Raw genomic sequence first — 21,963 nt, forward strand, 5'->3', positions numbered from 1 at the left:
AACATTAACAATCTATGTCAGTTACAAGTGAATAGACAGTTTATGTCGTTTATAACCAACAATAATTCTGACACCATGTAAAGAGGGTGTCGGAAATGTATTATCTGTCAATATATTATATAAAACCAACACCAACCACTGACACAATAAACCACTTTTGTAGTAGTGACGGATCACATTCCAGTATAATCAATAACAAATAAACACTCAGCTGAAGCAATTACCCAATTAATATCCAACCACATTAATCAACCAAAAAGATCAAGAATATTATAACACTTCATGAAATTTAATAAAATCAATCTATGTAAAGGTCTACCATATTATACCTACCTAGATTCCAAAGCATTGCTCCAGGATATTAACACAAGAAACCACAATTGTGATAAGCTCCTATTCACAAGTATAAGAAAATTACCAAATGCATGGTATCGATTTTAATACTAAGCAACACACTTAAGCTCATTAATTCCACGCTACTCAATTCAAAAGTCATTTGGTTGAACTATAATGCTGTACAAAATGGTTTTGTATATAGCCAACACATGGTGCTTATTCAAAAGTCATTTGCCTTCAAAACCATTCAAGTAATATGTATAAATTAAACTGTACATAAAACCATTTACCAACATGCTTATTCATTTAATATAACTAAAACGATATACATAGTGCATAAAAAACTGAAGACCAAGTATGGTTTTGTTAAATGCAGAAAAAGATAACTATATATATATGTATGTGTGTGTGTGTGTAGTTTGATAGTTTGAAACCAGCGGCAGATACATATGAACATAATAAACTTTATCTATTCTCAATTAAATTAACATAATATACATAAGTAATAAGTAGTTTGGAAAAGGAAATTGAATTGGAATTGTTAAACTAGGGTATTATCCATAGCCCTTTCATATTTTATAATTAAAACAACCAACTCAAAGAAATATACATACTTAGAACCGAATACATAGATTTGATCGAAGTAAGCATATGTATAAACTAGCTTTGAATAACCACTCCATGGCAGATAAAAAGAAAGTATAAAACAGCTATGAAAAGGATAAACAAAGTAAATCGTTACCCATAAATAGAGAAACTATTTTTCCTTCACACCATGCTACATTTGTATAAATAGGCTTCTAACACTTAGTTGCCATAACCGTTAACCCATAGCAAAAAAGGTATTCCACTTCTCAGGTAGCCAAAACAATTTCCAACACATACATGTTCAAGTTCAGACATGAAACTGAAAGCTTTAACGTCGAGTTCTACGCGTGGTACAACATGGAACCTCCTCCACTTTCAGAGTCACCCAAGACAAATCCTATGTCATCGTTTAGCTCTGTCAACTCGGAGACGCTGCTGAAAAATATAGATCAGGTTCATGGAAGACTCGTTTATAAGATAGACGTCGCCGAGTATTGGAACCACAAGCTAATGAAGGCAGAAATCGTTCAGTTTCTATTTGTTAGTAGTGAAGATAAATTGGAAAATGCGTTGGTAAATGTTGTAGGCGTTCAACAACTCGCTTGGCAACTTGGACATCAAAGACATCTATGCACCATCCTGAGAGGACGTGACATTGTGAGTTTCCCATTTTGTAATTAATTGTGATTAGTGAGATTTGTTTCCTATTAGGATTTAGTTCCTACTGTAGAAAGTTATGCTTTATCACCTCTATTTCTTTTTAAGTGTTTGAACACTATATATTGTCCTTCTGACGGAGAAGAATATATATGAGAAAGTTTCCACAAACTTAATTAGAATAGTCTCTAACTGGTTGCATAGTTGTACACTTTTCTTTTCCTATTAAAAAAAAAAGAAAAACTAATGAAAAAAGCTTGAAAACTTTCAGTTTTAACGATAAGGACAAAATAAAAGGTAAAGTGAATAATATCATGATTGAATTTTTAGTGTAAAAATGTGGTTTTTTGTTAAAATGAACAGTACAGAAAGCTTGTCGTTAAAGTTCCCACAAAAAAATGCTTAATCACATCTATGTCCCTCAATTTTAACTCCAATCTCACTTAATCCTCCAAAACTAAAATTTTACCACTTAATCTCATGAAACTAAACTTGTGCCTCACTTCGTCCTTGCCGTCAAAATTCGGTAATAATTTTATCAAAAGTATTTATATAAAAAATGGGACTCACTACTGTTGAGATGTTTGTCGCACGACTATGGTTGAAAAATTAATTAAAAAAGACTTTTTAATAAAAACCCCTCTTTTCAAAATATGAATAGACAAATTCATAAAAAAATAAGAATAAACAAAAAGTCAAACAAAAATTTTACACTGGAACGTGTTGGAGTAACAATAGGTCATATTTATGTAAAGTAAATAATTTTAGCGGATTTATAATGGAGTTTAACGATTATGGGCAAAATGTGACACGAATTGGATTTGGGTAATTTTATTTAAATTCATTTAATTTTTTTTCACATCTATTTTATTTTTAATTGAATTATCAATATCTTTTTAAATTCAAATTTATTATCTAAATTATCCTCACAGACCCAATTCAATATGTATATTTATCTTTACACTCATCTGAAAAAATAAAATAAAATAAAATAAAATAAAATTCAAAGCATTCTATCCTCTACCATTCTCTCATTCCAATAGTTGCTTTTGATGGAGTCATGATCACCATCTATAGCGTTGCTCTCTCAACATTGTTTCGTATTGTCGAGACTTGATAGTATTGGTCAATTTTCTCATTAGATTTATTGAGATGGAGTCATTTGAATTGCTACTTAATCATTCGTACATTGTAAGAGCCAGTTTTTAAGCACAATGCAAGTTCTTATTTGACTTATCCTGGGTAGAATTCAAAGACTTAAGTTTTTTAAGATGTTTTTGAAATTAGGTTCATGTGCATCATATGTGCTGCATACAAGTTTATGTTCCCATGTTTACAATTTGAGCTTGCATTAACTTTATTGTGATTTTTATTTGTTTCTTCCCTCAAATCTGTCCAATTTTTAAGGGGTTGAGTATGATGGGTTTGCATGCATGCCACACCCCTCCATTCTTGCTCTGTACATAAAAGGAAGAGAAAGCTCCTTCCCTCTTCCGTCCACTCCATGCATTTCTATCTCAGCCGGGTATAGGAGAAGGGGCAGTTGCCTCAGTATAGATTGTCGATAGTTCAAAATTACTATCCATCCGTCCAAAAGAGCTTGTTTTTCTCCATGAGAGCGTCTTATGATTTTTGTCATAATAGAACGTAGGAGAATGATACAGGATGGTGATGGTTAGGTTTAATTATTGGGTGTGGGTTTATAATCTTATTTTTATTATTAATTTCATCTTGTACTTTATGGTAGTTATACAATAAGGTAATAAGGACATTTCACATTTACAATTTAAATTAAGTGTAGAGAGAGGTTACATGAGTTCAAATTAAAATTTCCATTGGATTTTATTACGTTTGGGCTGTTTTGGAATTGTGGTACTTTTAATTATTGAGTGATACTATTCAAGCCACTTAGACTATCTCCAACCCTTGGAGTAAAACCTAAAATTTTTAGCCCAGAAAATTTAAGTTTTAACCTAAAAACAGTTTTTCTGCTCCAACCCTTCTGGCCTAAATTTTTTAGCCCAAGGTTATTAAAGAATAAGTTTGGGCAATTTTTTTTTTAAAAAAAAAAAAAAATATGTATACTATCCTAGTTTAATTTTATGAACATTTTTACCTAAAAATATTTAGATTCCGATAAATATTGAAAAATCACTAAATTTGGGTGAATTTTGAGTTAAATAATTTTTTTTGATTATTTTAGCTGTTAAATTAAAATTTGGGTTGTTAGATCATTTTTTCTTTATACCGTTGGATTTGATCATATTAGATATCAACTGTTGGATTCAATAAAATTATAAATATAAAACAAAAATATTAACTAAATTAAATACGAACCGTTGGATAACCAACGGGCCGTTTGAATTTCAGGCATTGATCATCCAAAAGAGTCGTTGGCTCACTTTTCTTGGCTGACATTTGCTAGACATACCCATGTGGGTGGGGGCTACCCTTTACAACAATGATAAATGTTGGAGCAATGCTAGAGCGCGTCCTTCATGTGCTGCGAGTGGTTTTAGGCGCTAGTCATCCGACTCCCTTTCTTCCACTCTCACATATGGGCTCCATCACTAATCTTGGCCTAAATCTGGCTTTATTTTTTAGTTTTAAGACTTAACCCCATTTTAGAACAAGGGTTGGAATGAAATGGGAGAGGGGGGGAATAGAAGGAAAAATTTATAACTTGGGAATATAAGGGAAAATTTAGAATTTACTCTAAGGGTTGGAGTTGGTCTTATGGCTACTTTGAAATTGTGGTGCTTTTAAAAAATCCATCTTAATTATTAAGAAAATATGGAACATCAAATGTGTTTGGTAAAACAAAAAAAGTAGTTTTTTTAAAAAATTGCTGACATTGACAGTAGAAAAGCATAGAAAAGTAGAAGCAGTTCTATCATGCTTAATTTTTTTTTTCTTTATTTTTTCAAAGTATAGTAATCAGTGCCATGGAATGAGATTTTCAAATAGCAAATATACCCCCACATATTTTACAAAATTACTCATTACCCCTACATTATTCTCTTTGATAATTACTATATCACATTATATACCATATTCTTTTTAATCATTTAACATATTCACAACAATTTATATAAAAATTTACCAAACACTCAGACACTATTTTGTTTTTGTTAAAAGCACTTTTGCAAAAATAAATAAATAAATAAATGAATAATTTACTAACCACTCATACACTATTGTTTGTTTCGTAAAAAGCTCTTTTACTAAAATAATTATTTACCAAACACTCAATAACATTGCAGCTATTTATTATCACAGTACAGCGGAAACAATTATTTTTTTTTAAAGCACAACAATACCAAGTTAGTCCTTAGTAAGTTAGTACTATGGTCTGATAGTATTTATCTTCATTTAAAGTGAGAGGTCTTATATTCAATTCTTGACAAAGGCGAAATCAAACCACATTATTATAGTTGGCCTAGTGTGAAGTTGAGCTCATTCCCCTATCACTTTAGTGCAGATACTATCATTTATTTAAAAAAAAAAAAGTGATACTATTTGAATTTTAGAGGATTGAGTGAGACTCAAATTGAGTTTCAAGAAGCATTATCGTAAATAAAACTACAAAAACAAAAAATTCTATGATATTACGAAGTATTCCCTATTTTTAACTTTAACCGTTAAATTTTAATTTTTGTCAAACATCTATCAGGAGTTTCGATACAAGGGGCCATCGTAGAAAGAAAATCCCCAAAAAAACAACAAGGGATGGTTCAGTATCCTGCTTTTGAAATGGGTCTGTATACAGACAGATTCGGTATCCGACTTTTCAGACCTCCCAAGTACTGAGTTATGTCAGAAATACCAATCCAAAAAAACCTCCGCGGGCGTTCAAAAAAAAAAAAAAAAAAACCTCCGCGTCGTAAAGCGCGTTTTATAGGTGGCGTTGAAAAAACAAACCACCGAGTCGCTACTCTTTCATTTTCCAAGTCCCTCAGAAGAGAAGAGAAGCGAAGGGAAACCTTCATCTGTTAGAAACTCCCAACCTGCAATTTTAACAGGTCAATTGCTCTTGCCTTTCACAATCATTGCTCTTTTAAGGTGTTTCTTCGGTTATAAACTGTTTCCAGTTATCCTGCTTTATTTGCTTTCTCTCTCTGTAGATCTGCGTGTCCAGTTCACATTCCTCTGAATTGTAGCTCAAGTATGAATTTTCCCCTTTTGTTTTTGCTGCTCTGATTGTTTGATTTATTGGAAACTTTCCAACTTCTTGTTTGTTTTGTTTTTCTAGTTTTGGACTTAATATTTATGCTCATTGGATTGCTTGGTGGCTGTGCTGCTCTTCGAAAATCAAACCCGATGCATTGACTTCTTATTGTCTCTCTTGTAAATTGTAATCGTAATGCAGAAATGCCGGTTGCTTGTTTTCGGGTTTGTGCTTGATTCAGTAGAACTTTGGGAAAGGATACTGTTTATTGTTTAATGGGTTTATTGTAATAAGGGTGGCTTTCCTATATCGTTGTAATTGAACTCAGAAGTGGAGGAATCGATGGGATTAATGGGTTTGTTTTAAAAAGATTTTGTAGGTAACTAATGAGTTGTGTTCTACATTGGGGATTTAAAGTCTGCATTTTGGATTGACGCGGAAGAATGATTGGGAGAAAAAGCATGGGACGTGCATCGCCAGTACTTTTGGTGCTTTTAGCACTTGGTTTTTTCTTTGCAACGTATAATTTGTTAACCATTATATTACACAACAAAGCCTCCTACTCGCGCATTTTGGGGGAAGACCGGTTAGAAGATCCCGTGATTCAGAGGCCCTCGAAGGCGGAGAATCCAAAATTTCATGTTGTTGTTACAGCCACTGATGCTCCGTATAGCCAGTGGCAGTGTCGGATCATGTATTACTGGTATAACAAGGTAAAAGATATGCCTGGATCAGATATGGGAAAGTTCACTCGAGTTTTGCATTCTGGAAATGCTGACAATTTGACGGAGGAGATTCCAACAGTTGTGGTTGATCCTCTTCCGGAGGGCTTGGATCGGGTGAGAATTTTTTTTGCCACTTTGTCTCAGTTCTCTCCCTCTACTTGCTATTTAGTTTCCATTCTTTCTAAGTTGTAATCTTCTTCTTTGCTTATGCTGTTTGTATAACGTTTCAACTTATTTCATGAGCTAGTTCATTAAGGCATTATTGGTATAGGTTGTTTCATCGCAAGTATTTAACATAATGAACAAAACTAATTGGGCAGAAATTTGATATTGAAGAAAATCACATGTTAGAAATGTCCCTACATATTGTTAGTTATAGAAGAGCCATTTATCATTCCATTTTATGAGAGAGGGCTCCTATGTATGGAGAATGCAATGTATGTTGCTGGAGATTACTTGAACCATCAAATCCCAGCATATTTGTCAGAAGGGTCTCTTCCTATATTGTTTCGGTAAATGGTAAATGCAACTATTTTGTTTTTAATTGGAAGAGTTATGCTTTCCTAACCACAATGTTTAATCTCTGTAGGGACTTAGTAACTAACATATTTAAAGAATTTATTCCTTATTTCTAGTGTCCCCGAGAAGATTAAAGAATTTAATGTCTACAGTGACTTAGCAACTAATGTTTAATCTCTGCTACCAATTATTCAGACTTAAATTCAATGTTGTATCCAGGGCTATATTGTCCTAAACAGACCATGGGCTTTTGTGCAATGGCTGGAGAAAGCAACAATCGAGGAAGAGTAAGGGCTTTTTTATCTATCCTTCCCGTTTGAAGTTCTTGTAAAATTTTCTTCACTATGAATCAGAAAACTGGTGTCTATCATGATCAATGCAGATACATTCTAATGGCTGAACCTGACCACATATTTGTAAATCCTTTGCCAAACTTAGCACGTGGAAACAATCCAGCAGGGTATCCATTTTTCTACATTAAACCAACCGAAAATGAGAAAATAATTAGGAAGTTTTATCCTGTGGAAAAAGGCCCTGTGACTGATGTTGATCCAATTGGCAATTCTCCTGTAATCATAAAGAAGGTAAAATAACGTAGTGTTAATCTAGCTTTCAGTTTACATGGTTATGGATTGTAAAACATTTATTGTCATAAAGTGTGGTAGTGTGCTGGTGCATGCCAGTTTGTAAATGATTTATCATTTCCTCACCGTAGCTCTGGCTGTCCTGTAATCAAGCAGACCATTTTACTTTTGCTACAAAGCATAATTCTGAAAATAATTTGGAAAATCAATGATATTCATCAGATTGGCAATTTATCTTTGAATCATAAAGAAAATATTTTATCGCTAATGTGGTTTATGAATTGTTGTGATTTTAAATGATGGAACATTATTTATTATGTATACATCGCTCTGCTGCATGTCTATACTTGTATTTATATCATCTCGGCGTCGTATTTATAGGTGTGCCATCAGGCTGACAGTTTCACAATCACTACAAATCGTACTTTTGAAATGCATGCTCACTTAGTTATCTATTTCAGTCCGTGCTGGAGGAAATCGCTCCCACATGGGTGAATGTGTCTTTGAGAATGAAAGATGACCTAGAGACTGATAAGGCTTTTGGATGGGTGCTTGAGATGTGAGTACTAAGCTTGAATTATAAGTTAGTTTCGGTCTGATGTGTTGTAAAATGATCGTGAGTTGTTTTTTATCTGATGTTGGTGTCGTTTCTTTGCTGAACTAAGGTATGCATATGCTGTGGCATCTGCATTGCATGGCGTGCGGCATATTCTTCGTGAAGACTTTATGTTGCAGGTTTGAATGATTATTTTTGATTTTATATGTATTAGTTATCCTTTTCTTCTAAGTAATTAGATTTTGTCCAATCTTGCAGCCTCCATGGGATTTGAAAGTTGGGAAGAGGTTCATCATCCATTATACTTACGGATGCGACTATAATTTAAAAGTATCCCTCTTTCTCTCCTTCTTTCTTTTATTTTTTATTTTTTATTTTTATTTTTAATTTGTAATGGATGGAACTGCAATTATTTCACGGTCTACCCTTTTGCATGTATTTTTATGATTGCTTCCTTAGTATTTATTTGTTTCTGAAAGAGTTTTTCTGTCAACATTTAGGGAGACCTGACTTATGGTAAGACTGGAGAATGGCGTTTTGACAAGAGAGCATATCTCAGTGGTCCTCCACCAAGAAACCTCTCTTTGCCCCCTCCAGGAGTTCCTGAAAGCGTGGTAAGTCTATTACTAATATGTAGACTAATATGTTCAAATGGCCTGTTTGAGAATATGTTTGCGGGATCTGGTGTGGTTGGTTAATGCTGTTATTAATTGGCAAGAAAGAAAAATTTCAACGAATATTTTGTCGGTTTAGTGCGTGCGTTATTTGGCTGAATTAAATCTATGGCATAAAATTGTCTGCTTTCGTGCACTTTAACTTTTCTGCATTCTTTAGAAAGAAAATATACTGTTAGGGAAAAATCAGGCCAATGGAATTACTAATTAGCGAAAATAAAGGGAGAAGTCGTGCACCATTTATGGGATTTTCCATATGAAGTAATGTTTGTTTGTCATTCTGATAACTGGAGTCCACGTGCTTGTTATGTCATGAGATGATACGATATGAGTCATTCATCATTCAATCATCCAGTTAATAAATATTTCGTATGCAGGTAAGGCTCGTGAAAATGGTTAACGAGGCTACTGCAAACATTCCTGGGTGGGACAGCTAAACCTGTGGTTGAGATGAAAAGTAAGATATAAGCCCATCAGTTCTTCTCTTGCTTACTGATATTTTAAACGCTGTCAGCTTGTCACCGTTGGGGAGGTTCTGTCGATACAAATTTATGTTACAAAAGAATATTTATAGTTAGATAAGGAATGTCTTTGGTGAGTAAAGAATGATCTTTTGTTGTTGATGCACATTGACAGAAAGCCATCAAGGCTAATTAATTCTTTTGTATACCATACATTCTCATGTTACAAATTTTTGCACTTTGACCTCACAATAAGATTTTGGATTGCGGTTTGTTTTCCCGGGATGTTTATGAGTTAACAGTTTTAAGATGTTTTCTGTTGAATCTTTATGCCGTTGAGTGCTTAAGAAGGGGCTTAAAGTATACAAAAGAGAGGGAAATTTTATCTTCCTGATACAAATATACGGTTTAAGAACTTGGAGATCGAGATGGGAGAAAAAATTCGATATATTGAACATCATGAAATGCTTCATTGGATTATTTCATTTCTTTCCTTGGATTTGTGTAACTACATAAATATATGACTGCTCTATACATGTGCACCTGAGGAACCACTGCTAGATTTCTATGGGTGTTCTGGTGAAGTTTTGGATGATCTCGAAGTAAGGGAGGGCCTCATCTGGACAATCTGTTCCTCGTTAACTCCCATTCTTTTAGCGTAAAGCCCCGCTTCAAAGAATCGTTTAACTGCATCATCGGCATATTTCTTCCCATCCTTGACAGTCATCTCCTTCCCCGTCTTTTCCGGGTAACTTGTAAATATGTTGTCTCCTTTCAGAACTGCTGCGAGTTGCATCATCTCCTGTTGAAATTCAGTAAGCTTGGCATCTTCATGAGGCTCCCCCTTTCTGATGGCAACTGGTGTCGGTAGTTGCTCTGGTAAAAATTCCAGGCAATTGAGACATACATGTTAGTCAATGCTTTTGCTATGCAGGATTAATGCATCAACATTACAGGTAACCATCTCCTGTTTTGATAGCTAGTAAAATGTAACTAACCTGGGCAGTCAGTTCTGGGTTCTGTCCGCTTTCGGACAATGCCTTCGAAGGTGCCCGCCCATTCATCCCTCTTCGTGAGGAAGGGTGCGGTTAGGTTGAAGATCTTCTTAACTGTTGCTGGAATAGATGAATGTTCAAATTCCGAAGTTGGAGATGGTGATCCATTAGGACCATGGATGACTGCATTCATCATCGTCAATGCAAACAATAAGCTGTTAGTCATTAGTTTTTATTATTCTAAACATATTCTACTTTGCTAGAAATCAAAGCTTATGAGCATTAGTTCCAACGAAACAAAGCTTACAAGCAGATGATATTAAGTAACAAATGTCTCATCAATTAGTAAACTATGTTTAACGCCACTCCACTTATGTTAAACTAGCCTGTAATTGCCCCCCAGTTCAACTCATTTTGTACGTACAAAATTCGGATAAACGAGCAAAATAAGAAAATTTATTTAGATTACTGTATCGAGAGTGCGTGTAAAGGTGAAAAATGGTGTGCAAAAGTCACCATCCTTGGCATACTTTTGCCATTCCTTCTTTCTTTCCAAGATATTTAAATTTATGTTACTTTCGTGCCGTGTGCTTGCTTATGTGCTTCTCGCAAGTTAACTAACAATCTCAACAAGGGAGATGATTTTCACCTCTTTGTTTATTGTCAATTGGATTGAATTAAATCAACCAAAATCACCGACACGATTAAACATGGGTGTTTGAGAGACTAAACAGGGTGTGTGTGTGTGTATCATTTCTCTCTCAACAAACCTGTTAACTACCTCACATATATTAGCTGATTAAGGGCTCGTTTGAAAATACTTTTAAAATAACTGAAAGCAATTTTGATGAATATGTTTTTTAAATCAATTCTTAGTAAAAATCCAAATGATTATAGAAAAACACTAAGTACTCCCTGCATGAAGCACATATCTAATGATTCTTTCAAAAAGCACTTAAAGTGCTTTTGAAACTCAAAATTAATTTCACAAAAAATGTTTTCAGATATTTTAAAAATATTTCCAAATGAACTCCAAATTATCAACAAAAGTACATCGTTGTTGATACATCGTTGTTGATTGACGATGTAGACAACCCATACGACACATACAATTGTAGGTGCTCTCCTAACCATGCCATGATCCATCGCTCCACACCTCTGTTTAAAAAAGGCAGTGTGAAATAGACACCAAATTCTTTGTCAATTGCGTACAATTGGCAGCAATCCAAATGAGATTACGAAACAGATGTACCGACAAAGAGTGGTGGTACCATATGATCGATACCTTTTTTTTAACTTCTGCAACTTTTCTTGTGTTACGCGACGACTAATTAATAGACTGTGAAATCAGTAGCTTAAATATGGATACGCTTGATATAAACAGGATTGGATTGGCTTATTAGACTAATTGTGGGGATTAGTGTATTCTGCTTTGAAAAAAAACTGATTTTACTGTACTGTAAGAATAAACAGTTGTGAAATAAAACAGCAAAGTGTTCGGTAAACTTTCTTGTAAAAGTGCATTTGGAAAAAAAAAATAACAATATTATTATATTTGGTAAACTTTTATGTAAAATAGATGTGACTATGTGAAATGAAAAAAAAAAATTATAATACTAGATCTAGATGTTTTATTAATTTAATTTTATTAACAAATAAAGATGAATTACTAAATACACTTTATTTAAAAAAATATATATATTTATAAACTTTACGATGGAGTGATGGTCAGGAAATGTTAGAGTTGGAAACATCGGAATCAAACCCTCTTTCGCCGCCGTCCCATTGGCGATGAGGCGGCGGATATTCGGCGTCGGAGCCTTGAATTGATACCCGAATCGAAACCCATCTGAGGAAACTAACAGAACAACCGGATGATCGAGTTTTTTTAAAGTCGAGCCTTGGATTCCTCTGATGAGGAGTTGTAAACGGGGGCGGATTTTGGTGAGTTGGAGAAGAAGAGGAAGGCAAATGCGGCAGCAGCGGAGAGAGCAACGCAGGTGGTGAGGAGGAGAGAGATGAAGATGACGGTGGTGTTGGGTTTATGAGAAGGGGAAGACGATGGGATCGGAGAGGCGGATGAGTCGGTGTTGAAAGAGAGCAGCGCTGCCGATTGGTTCGGCGAGTCTTCGTCGTGGGTGAGGATTAGGGTGGCTTTCATGGGCGGCAAATCCAAACCCATCCGAAGAAACCAGGTGATTGATTCTGGTTTTTTCTTCGATGGGTCGGAGGACTGAAGAATTTGGGATGTGGGTATTGACGGTGAAGCGTTTAGAGAGAGAAAGTGGGGGGTTGGAGAGAGAAGCAAGGATTAAAGGTTGAGTCTTTGGGTGGAGCTGTAGACGCTAGTTTGGTGGAGGTTAGCTTTCACAGCTTTTGGAGAAGACGACTTGTTAATGGATTCTGGAGGAGATTGGGTCAGGAGGGAAGTCGGGGTTCGCAAATGGGTTGGAATCAAATAGTATAGGAGTTTTATATGGCAGGAGGTAGAGACTTGAGCTGGGATTGAAGTTTCAGGTCTGGTTCTGCAAGGGTTTTGCGAGAAGGCGTGCGAGAGTGAGAGTGTGAGGAAGTCAGGAGGAAGGAGGGCAATGTTGGCAAATTGAAAAATTCATTAATGAATTTACTGTTCATCTGTGTTTTTCAAATAAGTTGGTTTCTTGAAGCTGCATCAAGTTTTTGTTTTTTTTTTTCATCATAAACTTTGAAATAAAGTTGGTTTGGGGTGTTTACCAAACACCAAAAACTCTTTCAACTTTTTTACCAAATCAGGCTAAATAGTTTAAAATAAGCCCGCATAGGATAATCAACCGGAGTCCCACGTTTGGTCCATGTTGGAATTTCTATTAAATAGCTAAATCCAGTCCTTATCTAGTCAAACAAACACCCCCTCTATGTATAGTGTTAATACTATTTTCTAACTAAGGTTATCAACCAAGCAATCATTTTATATATTCTCTCCCAATCAAGACGAACCTATGCTAACATCATGACATACAACTTAAAGTATATAGATCAACCTTATTCTAGGTAGTGATGACTGAACTACTTAATATTATGATTTAGAGGTATTATTTTTTGCTTTGTGATTGAGATCTTAGATTCAGTTCTCGCCAAAAATCGAATTCGAATCAAATTATTATAACTAGCATTGTAAAACTTATCACATTCATACAGTCTTTAGTGTAGATAATATCGTATGTACTAAAAAAAAGGTAATGATGACGTATGGTGGGCTAATTTTTTAGGGTAAGGATTATGATAGGTATAGGTTTCAATTCCGTCCAAGTGTAATCCAAGAAGAAAAACACTTCAGACACTAAAAAGGCTCACATTTTTTGAGCAATTTCATGTGTTGATATTTGATTATCTTTCTTATTAATAGGAACTCTATATGCGTACTCGCCAACCTCCAAACTTTAGAATAATATGAACATAGAAAAAGGGAGAGAATCATATGTCAATAATTTAATTAGCTGAAAATTTTGCAATTAATTAAGGAGCATTAGTACTCACCTGTACCCTTCTCTATCCATGGTGAGACCATGATCGTTGGAACCCTAACTCCCAAACGGTTGAACTGAAACAAGAAAGGCTCCGGCCCCACGATCCCGTCCGGGCTGGGGACCCCACGAACCGGCGTAGGGACGTGGTCATAGAAACCGCCATGTTCATCATACGTGATGATCATCAGGGTGTTGTTCCACCCAGGACTTGCTCTCAGTGTCTCATACACCTCCTTCACAAACATCTGGCCGTGGTACACGTCATGGGAGGGATGATCATCATTTGCTGGTGCACTCTTGACATCGAAGTACCTCTGTTCTATGACGGTGTACCCCGGCAGTTTCCCTTCCTGTGCATGGCTTTTGAAGGTGTCGTACAAATGGAACTTACCTATGTACTTGAGCTTCCTCAGGTTCCTATAGAACAATGTCGATGGGATGTTTTGGTAGTATATTCCAAAGGATATTCCAGCGTCGTCGAGGTTCTCGAAGATGGTTCTTTGAGGGTACCCTTTGGCGAGAAGGGCTGGGATGTTGCTTGTTGCACCAGCTGATGTCCCTGAATGTACGTAGAGCCGATTTGGCTGTGTTGAGGATGGCACTGAGGCGAACCACCTTTACAAAATTCTTAGGTTAATTAATTGCTTGGGACAGCCAACTATAGCATGCTACTTACATTTTTGTACTACATTAGTGGTTACATTAGTGTACTACGTAATATTATAAATAATACATAAGGTTGATGAGATAAACTCGTTACATCATTTGGCACATCAAAATACAAATGGTGCACCAATAAAGTGGAGTAGGATTTTTTCACCTCCAAATCTCTCTTCTGTTCAATTCTCCCCTAGTTGAATGATTACGATTAAACCACGTAACATCTGATGTTGACTTTTATTTATAGAGAGAAAAAATGAGGAAAGTAAGAAAAGAGGGGACTGAAAGAGAGGATTAGAGGGGATAAAATCCTACTACCAATTGAGAACCTAAAATCTTCTCTAGCATGACATGTTCGATCAATAAAATGTATGTGGTTAATTGCCTTGCTAGTTAGGGAATTCCTTTAAAACCCACTGCCTCTCGGTTCAAAGTTAAATTAAAGTAGTAGTCTCTTGTGTATTTTTTTTTAACAAACGATATTATCGAATTAAGGAAACTAAGGATGAGGGGTTAAGCTAAACCTTATAATAGGTTAACAACAATATATTTTAAATTCATTTTTTACCAGAACCAAATTTAAGATTTTTTACTTATTAGTAAAAGAAATACTACTATAATACTAAGTGACAAATAATAATCTCTTGTATTATAAAAAAGATTAAAAAGATAAAATAGTGAAAACAGCGTGCTCGATCGGATCGATCGGAAGTCATAATCTAAGAAATTACTAGTGCCAACTGCAATTATTGCATGGTAAACTACAAAAGTGGAACAAAATGAATTTGATTGACATTTTCAGGACATGTTAGTTGTCTTGTTTTTATCGAAAATGTCATCACTTCACTACCATATAAATTCATATTCTGGTAACAAAAACAGAATCCTGAATTTCACTGTTCTAAAAATATGAAAAAGTAAAGAAAATGAAAGCATTATCGTGAGGAGATTTTAATCTTAATACTCATGTGCATAAACAATAATGAAACTAGTTTGATATTATTGTACTTTTTAAAAAACAAAAAATCATTATTATGTTACGAGAATAAAAAGCAATAAAATAAAGTTGTTATATATTTGTAAAAAAAAAATTTGTTAAAAGCAATTTTTTTTTTTTTTTTTTGTTAAAAGTGCATTTAACAAAAAATAAAAATAAATAAATAAAATCAGAGATTTTAATCAAATGAAATTTGGTCTCATCTCTGTTTATTTTTACTTTTAGTTCTCTTTTTATTTATTCAATTTAAATATAAAAAATAATCATGCGAATGCAAAGAAAACGAAAATGTGAGAAAATCGCTTCCGCGATAAGAAAAGAATTGGTACGTAGTTACCTACCTGTCAAAGACAGCAAATTCAGAAACAAGAGTTTTGTAGACAGCAACCATGTCAGGGTTGAATCCATTCATAACATCCTGAGACAGGGCGGTGGTGTTGTCCATGGAGTATGCCTGCTGAGCAAAGCCATTCATGGGTGGAGGGTCGGCCGACGTGTTAGCCGACCCGAATATCTGCTCTCGGATGGCTTGGAAGGAGTGGCCAGGATCAGGGTCCACATAGTGAGACTCGTTGTTGAAGAAGAAGCGCTTGGAGTTAGGGTCGGTGGTGGAGAGAGGGTTGGCCTCGGAGCCATCCACGCCGTTGATTTCAGGGTTGATTTTCTTCATCCACCCCAGCATGTGGTCGAATGACCTGTTCTCCATCACCATAACAACTATGGTTTTGATGGGATTAGCATGGACTGGACTGTTGAGTCCTATGAGCAGCAGAAGGAGGATTGAAATGGTGGTTGTGGAGGCGGCGGTGGCCATTTCAGAATTATGGATTGGACTGGACCGGATTGGATTTGGTTTGAAGGACTTTATCTCTGTGTTTTGGTGAGTAATGTGATTAAATTAATCACTGTTGCATGGAGAGAGAGAGAGAGAGAGAGAGAGAGTTAGAAATGCGAGCCCGTGAGTAGATGGTATTATAGGGCAAGTGGTGATGGCAGGGGATGGTGCATTAAGTAATTGACTATATATGAAGATATGATTTGAGACCACAAGCTTTTTCGGTTTTCTCCTTTTTGTTTTTTTGGGGTCGGGCCACCAGGACAAGATGTCACAGCCTCACAGAGGCTTTTAAAGATATTTACTCTTGAGATTTTATCTTTTTCTTTTTCTAATCTAAGGCGTGGTTCGGAGTACATGATTGAAATAAAATGAATATAATATTATTTTAATGTATTGTAATGAATGAAAAGTTAATCAATTTAGAAGTAGTAGAGTGATTAGCGATTACTCAAGAAGAAAATTTATTTATTCAAATCGTCTCAAAATGGGAGAATTAGAAGAGAGCAATATTCTTCATGAATCGATCCAGTCTTTTCTACTAGACAATCCTTGATAAATTACAACAAAAAAAGAAATGATGATGTTACGGTAAATGGAAGATTTTCAATTTATAAATTTAATTAATATTTATGGCCAAATTTCTTGGCTAAATTTTCCTAGGAAAACATGAACCATGAATTTCACATAATTCTTTTTAGTTTTCTGCACCGTTCTAAAAATTTCCACTTATCGCCGCTTAGGCGTTAAGCGGCTGGCCGTCGATTCAATTAATTCTTAGGAGTTTGAACATTAAGAAAAGACACCTAGGCACCTGCCTATACCCTTAAAGCCACTCATTTGATTTAATAGCTTTTAAAATACTTATTAGGTTAAACTCTTATTTGTTTAATGGAAGGGCAAAGCTTGTTTTTAATCCCTATTCATTGTATCATATGTTTAAGTAGTTACATAATCTGAGGAATGTAATCAACTTGAGAGAGAGCATCCAAGGAGTCTGGAGAGAACTTGAAGGCCCTCCACTTGGAGAAAAACTTGTGTGGGGCTTGGCTTGCTACTGGACTTTGCTAAGTAACACTACAATAAACTCAAAACTTGACATATGACAAGTATTAAATATAATCTTTTATCATTCTTTTATACTTAATAATCTCATAGTTATTTTTCTTACTAATTAATATACACCATGAGATCAATCTAATGGTTCATTTCTTTCTTCTTTTACTCTCTCTCTCTCTCACACCTTTTTTTCTTTCAAAAATTTATTTGCCATCTTCTCCCCCTCTACTTTGTCTCTCCTCTCTCTGAATACAACTTTCTATTTTCAAGAAAGTGCATCTCCGCCAAATATAATTGAGAACTATAGATAATACTATTTGAAAATTAAACTTTGATCAAAACATAAGTTGTGAAACGAACTTAATATTCAAAGTGAATGTAAAAGTTATTTTGACGAATCGTCAACAAGCCAGATTATATAAATAAGACAAAAAAAATATAAAGAAACCAAATAACCAAACTCGAAACCAAAAACCCTCAATATAAGAAATAAAGAATTAACCCTCTTACGCCTATACATGTGTGGGTTATTCATATCAAGTTCACATGATCAAATCAACTATTGTATAAGAACGAAAAATTGGTTGCTTATTATGATAAAAGTTAGAGAAGATGGCCTTTTTTAAAAAAAAATTTAATTTTTTTAATTTTTTTTTTTCAGTGCATAATGTTTTTTGAAGAAAGCAAGATAAGTGGGAGAGAGAAGAAAGTGGCAGTCCTACTGCTGGAGGGGAATTTTGCTAAGAAAAAAAAATGGGGAAATGAAGAAACAAATGAACCATTAAATGGTGTATATTAGTTAGTAGGAAAAATAATTATGAGAAATTTTAATATAAAAAATGTTAAAAAATTATATTTAATACTTGTCACGTGGCAAGTTTTGAGTGGATTGTAGTGCCACTCAGCAAAGTCTAATGGCAAGCCAAGCCCTACACAAGTTTTTCTCGTCCACCTGGGTGATAACCTTGTGAATACAAGGATGAGCTTCAAGGGTAACGAAAACTCTACATTTCCTCTCTTTAACTTGTAAAGAGTCATGATTCACCCTTCACTAGGCCTTGTAGTGTTAACACTACAACCCTTCATAGGAGGACCTCAACCTTTCTTCCTTCCAGTCCGAGGACCAATGTAGCTACAGTAACATGAACCAAGGTTCGAACCTTCATCTACGTAACAACAGACTGCTTCATTGCCACATCAAAGTGATGTTTAAGTTCCTGAATCCTCCTTTCTCTAAATGTCCATACTTTAAGCAACAAAGAGTCTACCTGAACCTGCTCAAGTGTCTTCCAAAGTTAACATTCCTTTGTTGATAGCTCTAACTTGAGTTGAAGGGATGGTGCAACCTTTGCTAGTGATTAGGCCCTCTCTAAACCATGTTACCCTTCTAGCAAATGCTAGCAGACTTTGAAATATGGACTTTGTCAAGCTCTATTTGGCGTTGCAATTGCCCTGGCAGATTACATGAAAGTTCGTACATTCTTTTAGGATGCTTTGATGCAATGTCACGAAAGCCTATACATGGTAATCATTATTTCTCTTTTATAAGATAACTTTAGTAAATTTGTTATTCTTATTCCCTTACTTGTGTTGATCGGGCTCACGTCTCAACGAAGGCGGCTCTCTTTTGTCAAACAAAGCTAATTCATCAACTTGAAAGGTATTCTCTCCATGAATCAGAGGTCAAATCACAGCTTGAGCAATAGTTGCAAGCTCATTCTACTGAACTCAAGAAGGTTTAAGTGGAACTACATGCCATGAAAAAGGCTCATGAGGTGGAGGTGGAAAAGCTAATAAACCAAGCCATATTTGAGGAGATTAAGGCGAATGATCGTCAAGCGGCTTTTACCAGGGTGTGGGGAGAATTAGAGCTAGAGCGCATAGCCAAAGTTAAGGTGGAATAGGCTTTGGCACATCTTGAAGCTGAATTGAAACAGGTGCTTTCCTTAGAACGGAACGCTTGGGAAAATGAGCGGACCAATCTTTAGTCGGAGTTAGATAGACTTCACCACAAGGCTGAACAAAATGATAGAGTGCACTTTGCAGCTCTTCAAAAAATTAAGAATAAGCACAAGTCAGAACTAGCGGGACTGCACTCATCCTTTAAGAAGACATCCAGAATAGAATACGTGGAAAGGATATAACTTTGGGTATATCTCTAGTTACACGTGACGAGATCACCTGGAATGTTAGGATGTCTATTGGATTCTAAAAGAAATCTGAGAAGCAAAACTCCCTGATCCAAAAGACTTAAGGAATGAGATTTCGGATCTGGAAGTGTCCAAAGAAGAATGATCTATCTTTAATGGTGATCCGCCGACTAGGGCTTCGGTGAATCCTTCAACTGCTGCAAAGGCGAAAGCTATTGCCAAATAGGGTCATTGATAACGCCTTCATTAGTTATTTGATTGCCAGGATGGGGGTCATGTCTCATCCATAACTCGAACATCTTTGCCCCGATAATGGGATTCATGCTTTTCTTCTCTCGTTGTGCTTTGTTAATGAATGGGTGACTTTTTTAATGATATTTACGCTTGCATTTGAGCAACTTTGTCCAAACAACTAAATGCTTAGAACTTTCGATCATTTGCTTCTACATTGCAGAATATAGTTTAATGTGTCAATCTTCCCAAAGTAAGCTAACGTGAAAGTAATGAGTAACATAATGGAACACGAGTAACCTTGTGGGCTCGATAGAGCTCGAAGCCCCCTTGGTAATCTTGATTGAAAAAAATACTACCTCCTAAGCTTAGTGCTCATACAAATTCTTATCGCGATAGCCGGAGTACCATCTTACTCTGATATCAAGTATTAAACCCATGAAAAATCTTTTGCTTTGTACTTGCCTTTAACTTTTGGTCTGCACTTGCCTTGGTGCATTGATTGAATTAAGAATGGGAAAGTGTCATCTTGTGTCTGGAATGGCCTCCAGCCCTTGTCTCATTTTTGTCTGTTCTTCTTGCCCTATTTTAGGATCGAGGGTCTTGATGTTTGCAACGTGATGCTAAGGTAGGATTTCCTTCTTAGTTCAAATTGCTTGTCCCTCTCCACTAAATCTTAAACGAAAGTTCTTTGGAGACTTGGTTGCCCGGATGTGGGTCAAAAATACCTTTGGAATCCTTTTATCAGACCCTATACGTCCGACTTGAGCATTTATGTAATGACCCAAAATTTATTCGGAACCAAATCCAGTGGTAAGCCAAAATAATAACATGGTTAACATTTACGCTATTAACCATAATAAATCTCCTTACTTGACAATTATTCAAAATTATATTGGTTACTTTACGGCTGCATCTAACTTCTTTGTTAGACTGCCTACGTACCCTTAAACGGGATCAAGTCATTCGTAGTTCACTGTCATATTTAAACCCTTTACTTTAATATTCAAGTGGCAGACATTTACGATTCTAAATTCAAACCAATTGAATCGCATAGAACGAATATCAAATATGAAATCAGGATATCAAATTTAACTAAAAAACATGCAACGTCAGCCCGCTGGCCACACTACGACGTAGGTGGCGATTTTCAGCAAACGAAAACCTAGTTTTCTGACTAACTCCAAAAATTACCAAATTTTATAGGCATGTAGATCTTAATGAGAGAAACACTTTTCATACCAGGACCAAAGTCCAATTCGACCGGCAAGTGGTCTGAAAACACCACAATCCGCCTAAATACCCTAAAATAGGTGAGCTTTGATTCGTTTAACCCGTCGCTCCGCCGTTCCCAAATTGGTTTGAGGTTTGTTCCTAGGATCAAGGGGAGGCCAAAGGTGGTGGTGGACAAAGTAACACATTCAGAAACAACGGATCACCCTTAACGCCGTTCATCGCTAAACGGGAGCCAACTTTTATCGGGTCTGGGTAGAAATGAAAGAGGGATGGTTGTGGAATGTTTTTTAGGTGGTTACTCAACGTGGTTCACTAAAAAACCGATGAAAAATCATCAGAGAAGTCAAAGGGAAGAGACTGAGTCGGTTGGTTTCCCCTTCCTCTTCTTTCCCTGCTTTTCTTTCCCTCTGATTAGGCAGCCACTCTCTCTTTTCCCTCATTTCTCCTCTTCTATCTTCATCCTAGCCACACACATGGCACCTAGATCACCGCTCCAGCAAAACTGGAGCCTTCCAGATTAATGGTCAAATGATCATTTTGCCCTTACCCTTGCTCGTTTTTATCTCATTCGTTATAATTCCGTTTCACTAACGGTTTTTGCATATATGCTCATAGGATCGACCTCTGTCTAAATATGCCAAGAAGTACGGTAAATCATATAAGGATAAAATACATCCTCATATAATTCTGTTTAGCCAACTAGGGCATTTTTGTGATTTTCACTTATCGAACAAATATACATCGTAACCATAAATACGTCGTAACTCCAAATACGACTACAAAATACTTAATTAGCAATAAAATCCAGAAGTAGGATTTCACATTTCCGCTCATTTAAATTTCATAACTAAATCTTATTTATTAAAAATAATCAGGGTATTACAATTTATGATCAACCTACCTTAGCTGACTTCGCTAAAGAATTTTTTGAGTATGAGAGCTCTTTTAGAATAAAATTCCTCTTGAGGATTGCCTAGTCTGGATGCCCCTTTTGGACCTGCTTAACACATAGTGTCGCATGACATA

The 21,963-nt window shown here is 35.7% G+C and overlaps 2 protein-coding genes across 9 annotated transcripts; one reads left to right on the forward strand and one right to left on the reverse strand.

Annotated features, from left to right (window-relative positions):
- The first annotated feature begins 5,455 nt into the window (after positions 1–5,455).
- On the forward strand, positions 5,456–9,546 carry LOC137715031 (hydroxyproline O-arabinosyltransferase PLENTY). 8 transcript variants are annotated; one of them, XM_068454238.2, is made up of 11 exons: positions 5,456–5,603; positions 5,706–5,746; positions 5,834–5,973; positions 6,120–6,588; positions 7,213–7,280; positions 7,376–7,577; positions 8,039–8,136; positions 8,243–8,312; positions 8,392–8,463; positions 8,634–8,747; positions 9,185–9,546. In XM_068454238.2, exons 4-11 carry the CDS (start codon positions 6,193–6,195, stop codon positions 9,242–9,244), a joined length of 1,080 nt encoding a protein of 359 aa, XP_068310339.2. In that variant the 5' UTR covers positions 5,456–5,603; positions 5,706–5,746; positions 5,834–5,973; positions 6,120–6,192; the 3' UTR covers positions 9,245–9,546. The 8 variants fall into 8 exon arrangements, with proteins under 8 accessions (XP_068310339.2, XP_088547165.1, XP_068310336.2 ...); XM_088691039.1 differs by having other exon boundaries at positions 6,129–6,588; XM_068454235.2 differs by having other exon boundaries at positions 5,834–6,588.
- Positions 9,547–9,697: 151 nt separating this feature from the next.
- LOC137715029 (non-specific phospholipase C2) lies at positions 9,698–16,472 on the reverse strand. Its single transcript, XM_068454234.2, has 4 exons — positions 15,768–16,472; positions 13,780–14,384; positions 10,267–10,446; positions 9,698–10,144 (listed from the first exon to the last, which is right to left on the reverse strand). Exons 1-4 carry the CDS (start codon positions 16,238–16,240, stop codon positions 9,834–9,836), a joined length of 1,569 nt encoding a protein of 522 aa, XP_068310335.2. The 5' UTR covers positions 16,241–16,472; the 3' UTR covers positions 9,698–9,833.
- Between the last annotated feature and the right edge of the window lie 5,491 nt (positions 16,473–21,963).

This window comes from Pyrus communis, chromosome 3 (genome assembly GCF_041283825.1).
Source record: "Pyrus communis isolate YQ-2024b chromosome 3, ASM4128382v1, whole genome shotgun sequence".
Lineage (NCBI taxonomy): Eukaryota > Viridiplantae > Streptophyta > Magnoliopsida > Rosales > Rosaceae > Pyrus > Pyrus communis.

What these genes read in the sequence shown, in the direction of transcription:
- LOC137715031 (XM_068454235.2), top strand. Translation starts at nt 6,193, where the DNA reads ATGATTGGGAGAAAAAGCATGGGACGTGCATCGCCAGTACTTTTGGTG. An exon ending in AAAGCAACAATCGAGGAAGA is followed by an intron (nt 7,281 to 7,375) that starts GTAAGGGCTTTT and finishes TGATCAATGCAG; the next exon opens with ATACATTCTAATGGCTGAAC. An exon ending in CAGGAGTTCCTGAAAGCGTG is followed by an intron (nt 8,748 to 9,184) that starts GTAAGTCTATTA and finishes TTTCGTATGCAG; the next exon opens with GTAAGGCTCGTGAAAATGGT.
- LOC137715029 (XM_068454234.2), bottom strand. Translation starts at nt 16,240, where the DNA reads ATGGCCACCGCCGCCTCCACAACCACCATTTCAATCCTCCTTCTGCTG. An exon ending in GAATTTGCTGTCTTTGACAG is followed by an intron (nt 14,385 to 15,767) that starts GTAGGTAACTAC and finishes AATTTTGTAAAG; the next exon opens with GTGGTTCGCCTCAGTGCCAT. An exon ending in ACCCAGAACTGACTGCCCAG is followed by an intron (nt 10,145 to 10,266) that starts GTTAGTTACATT and finishes AATTTTTACCAG; the next exon opens with AGCAACTACCGACACCAGTT.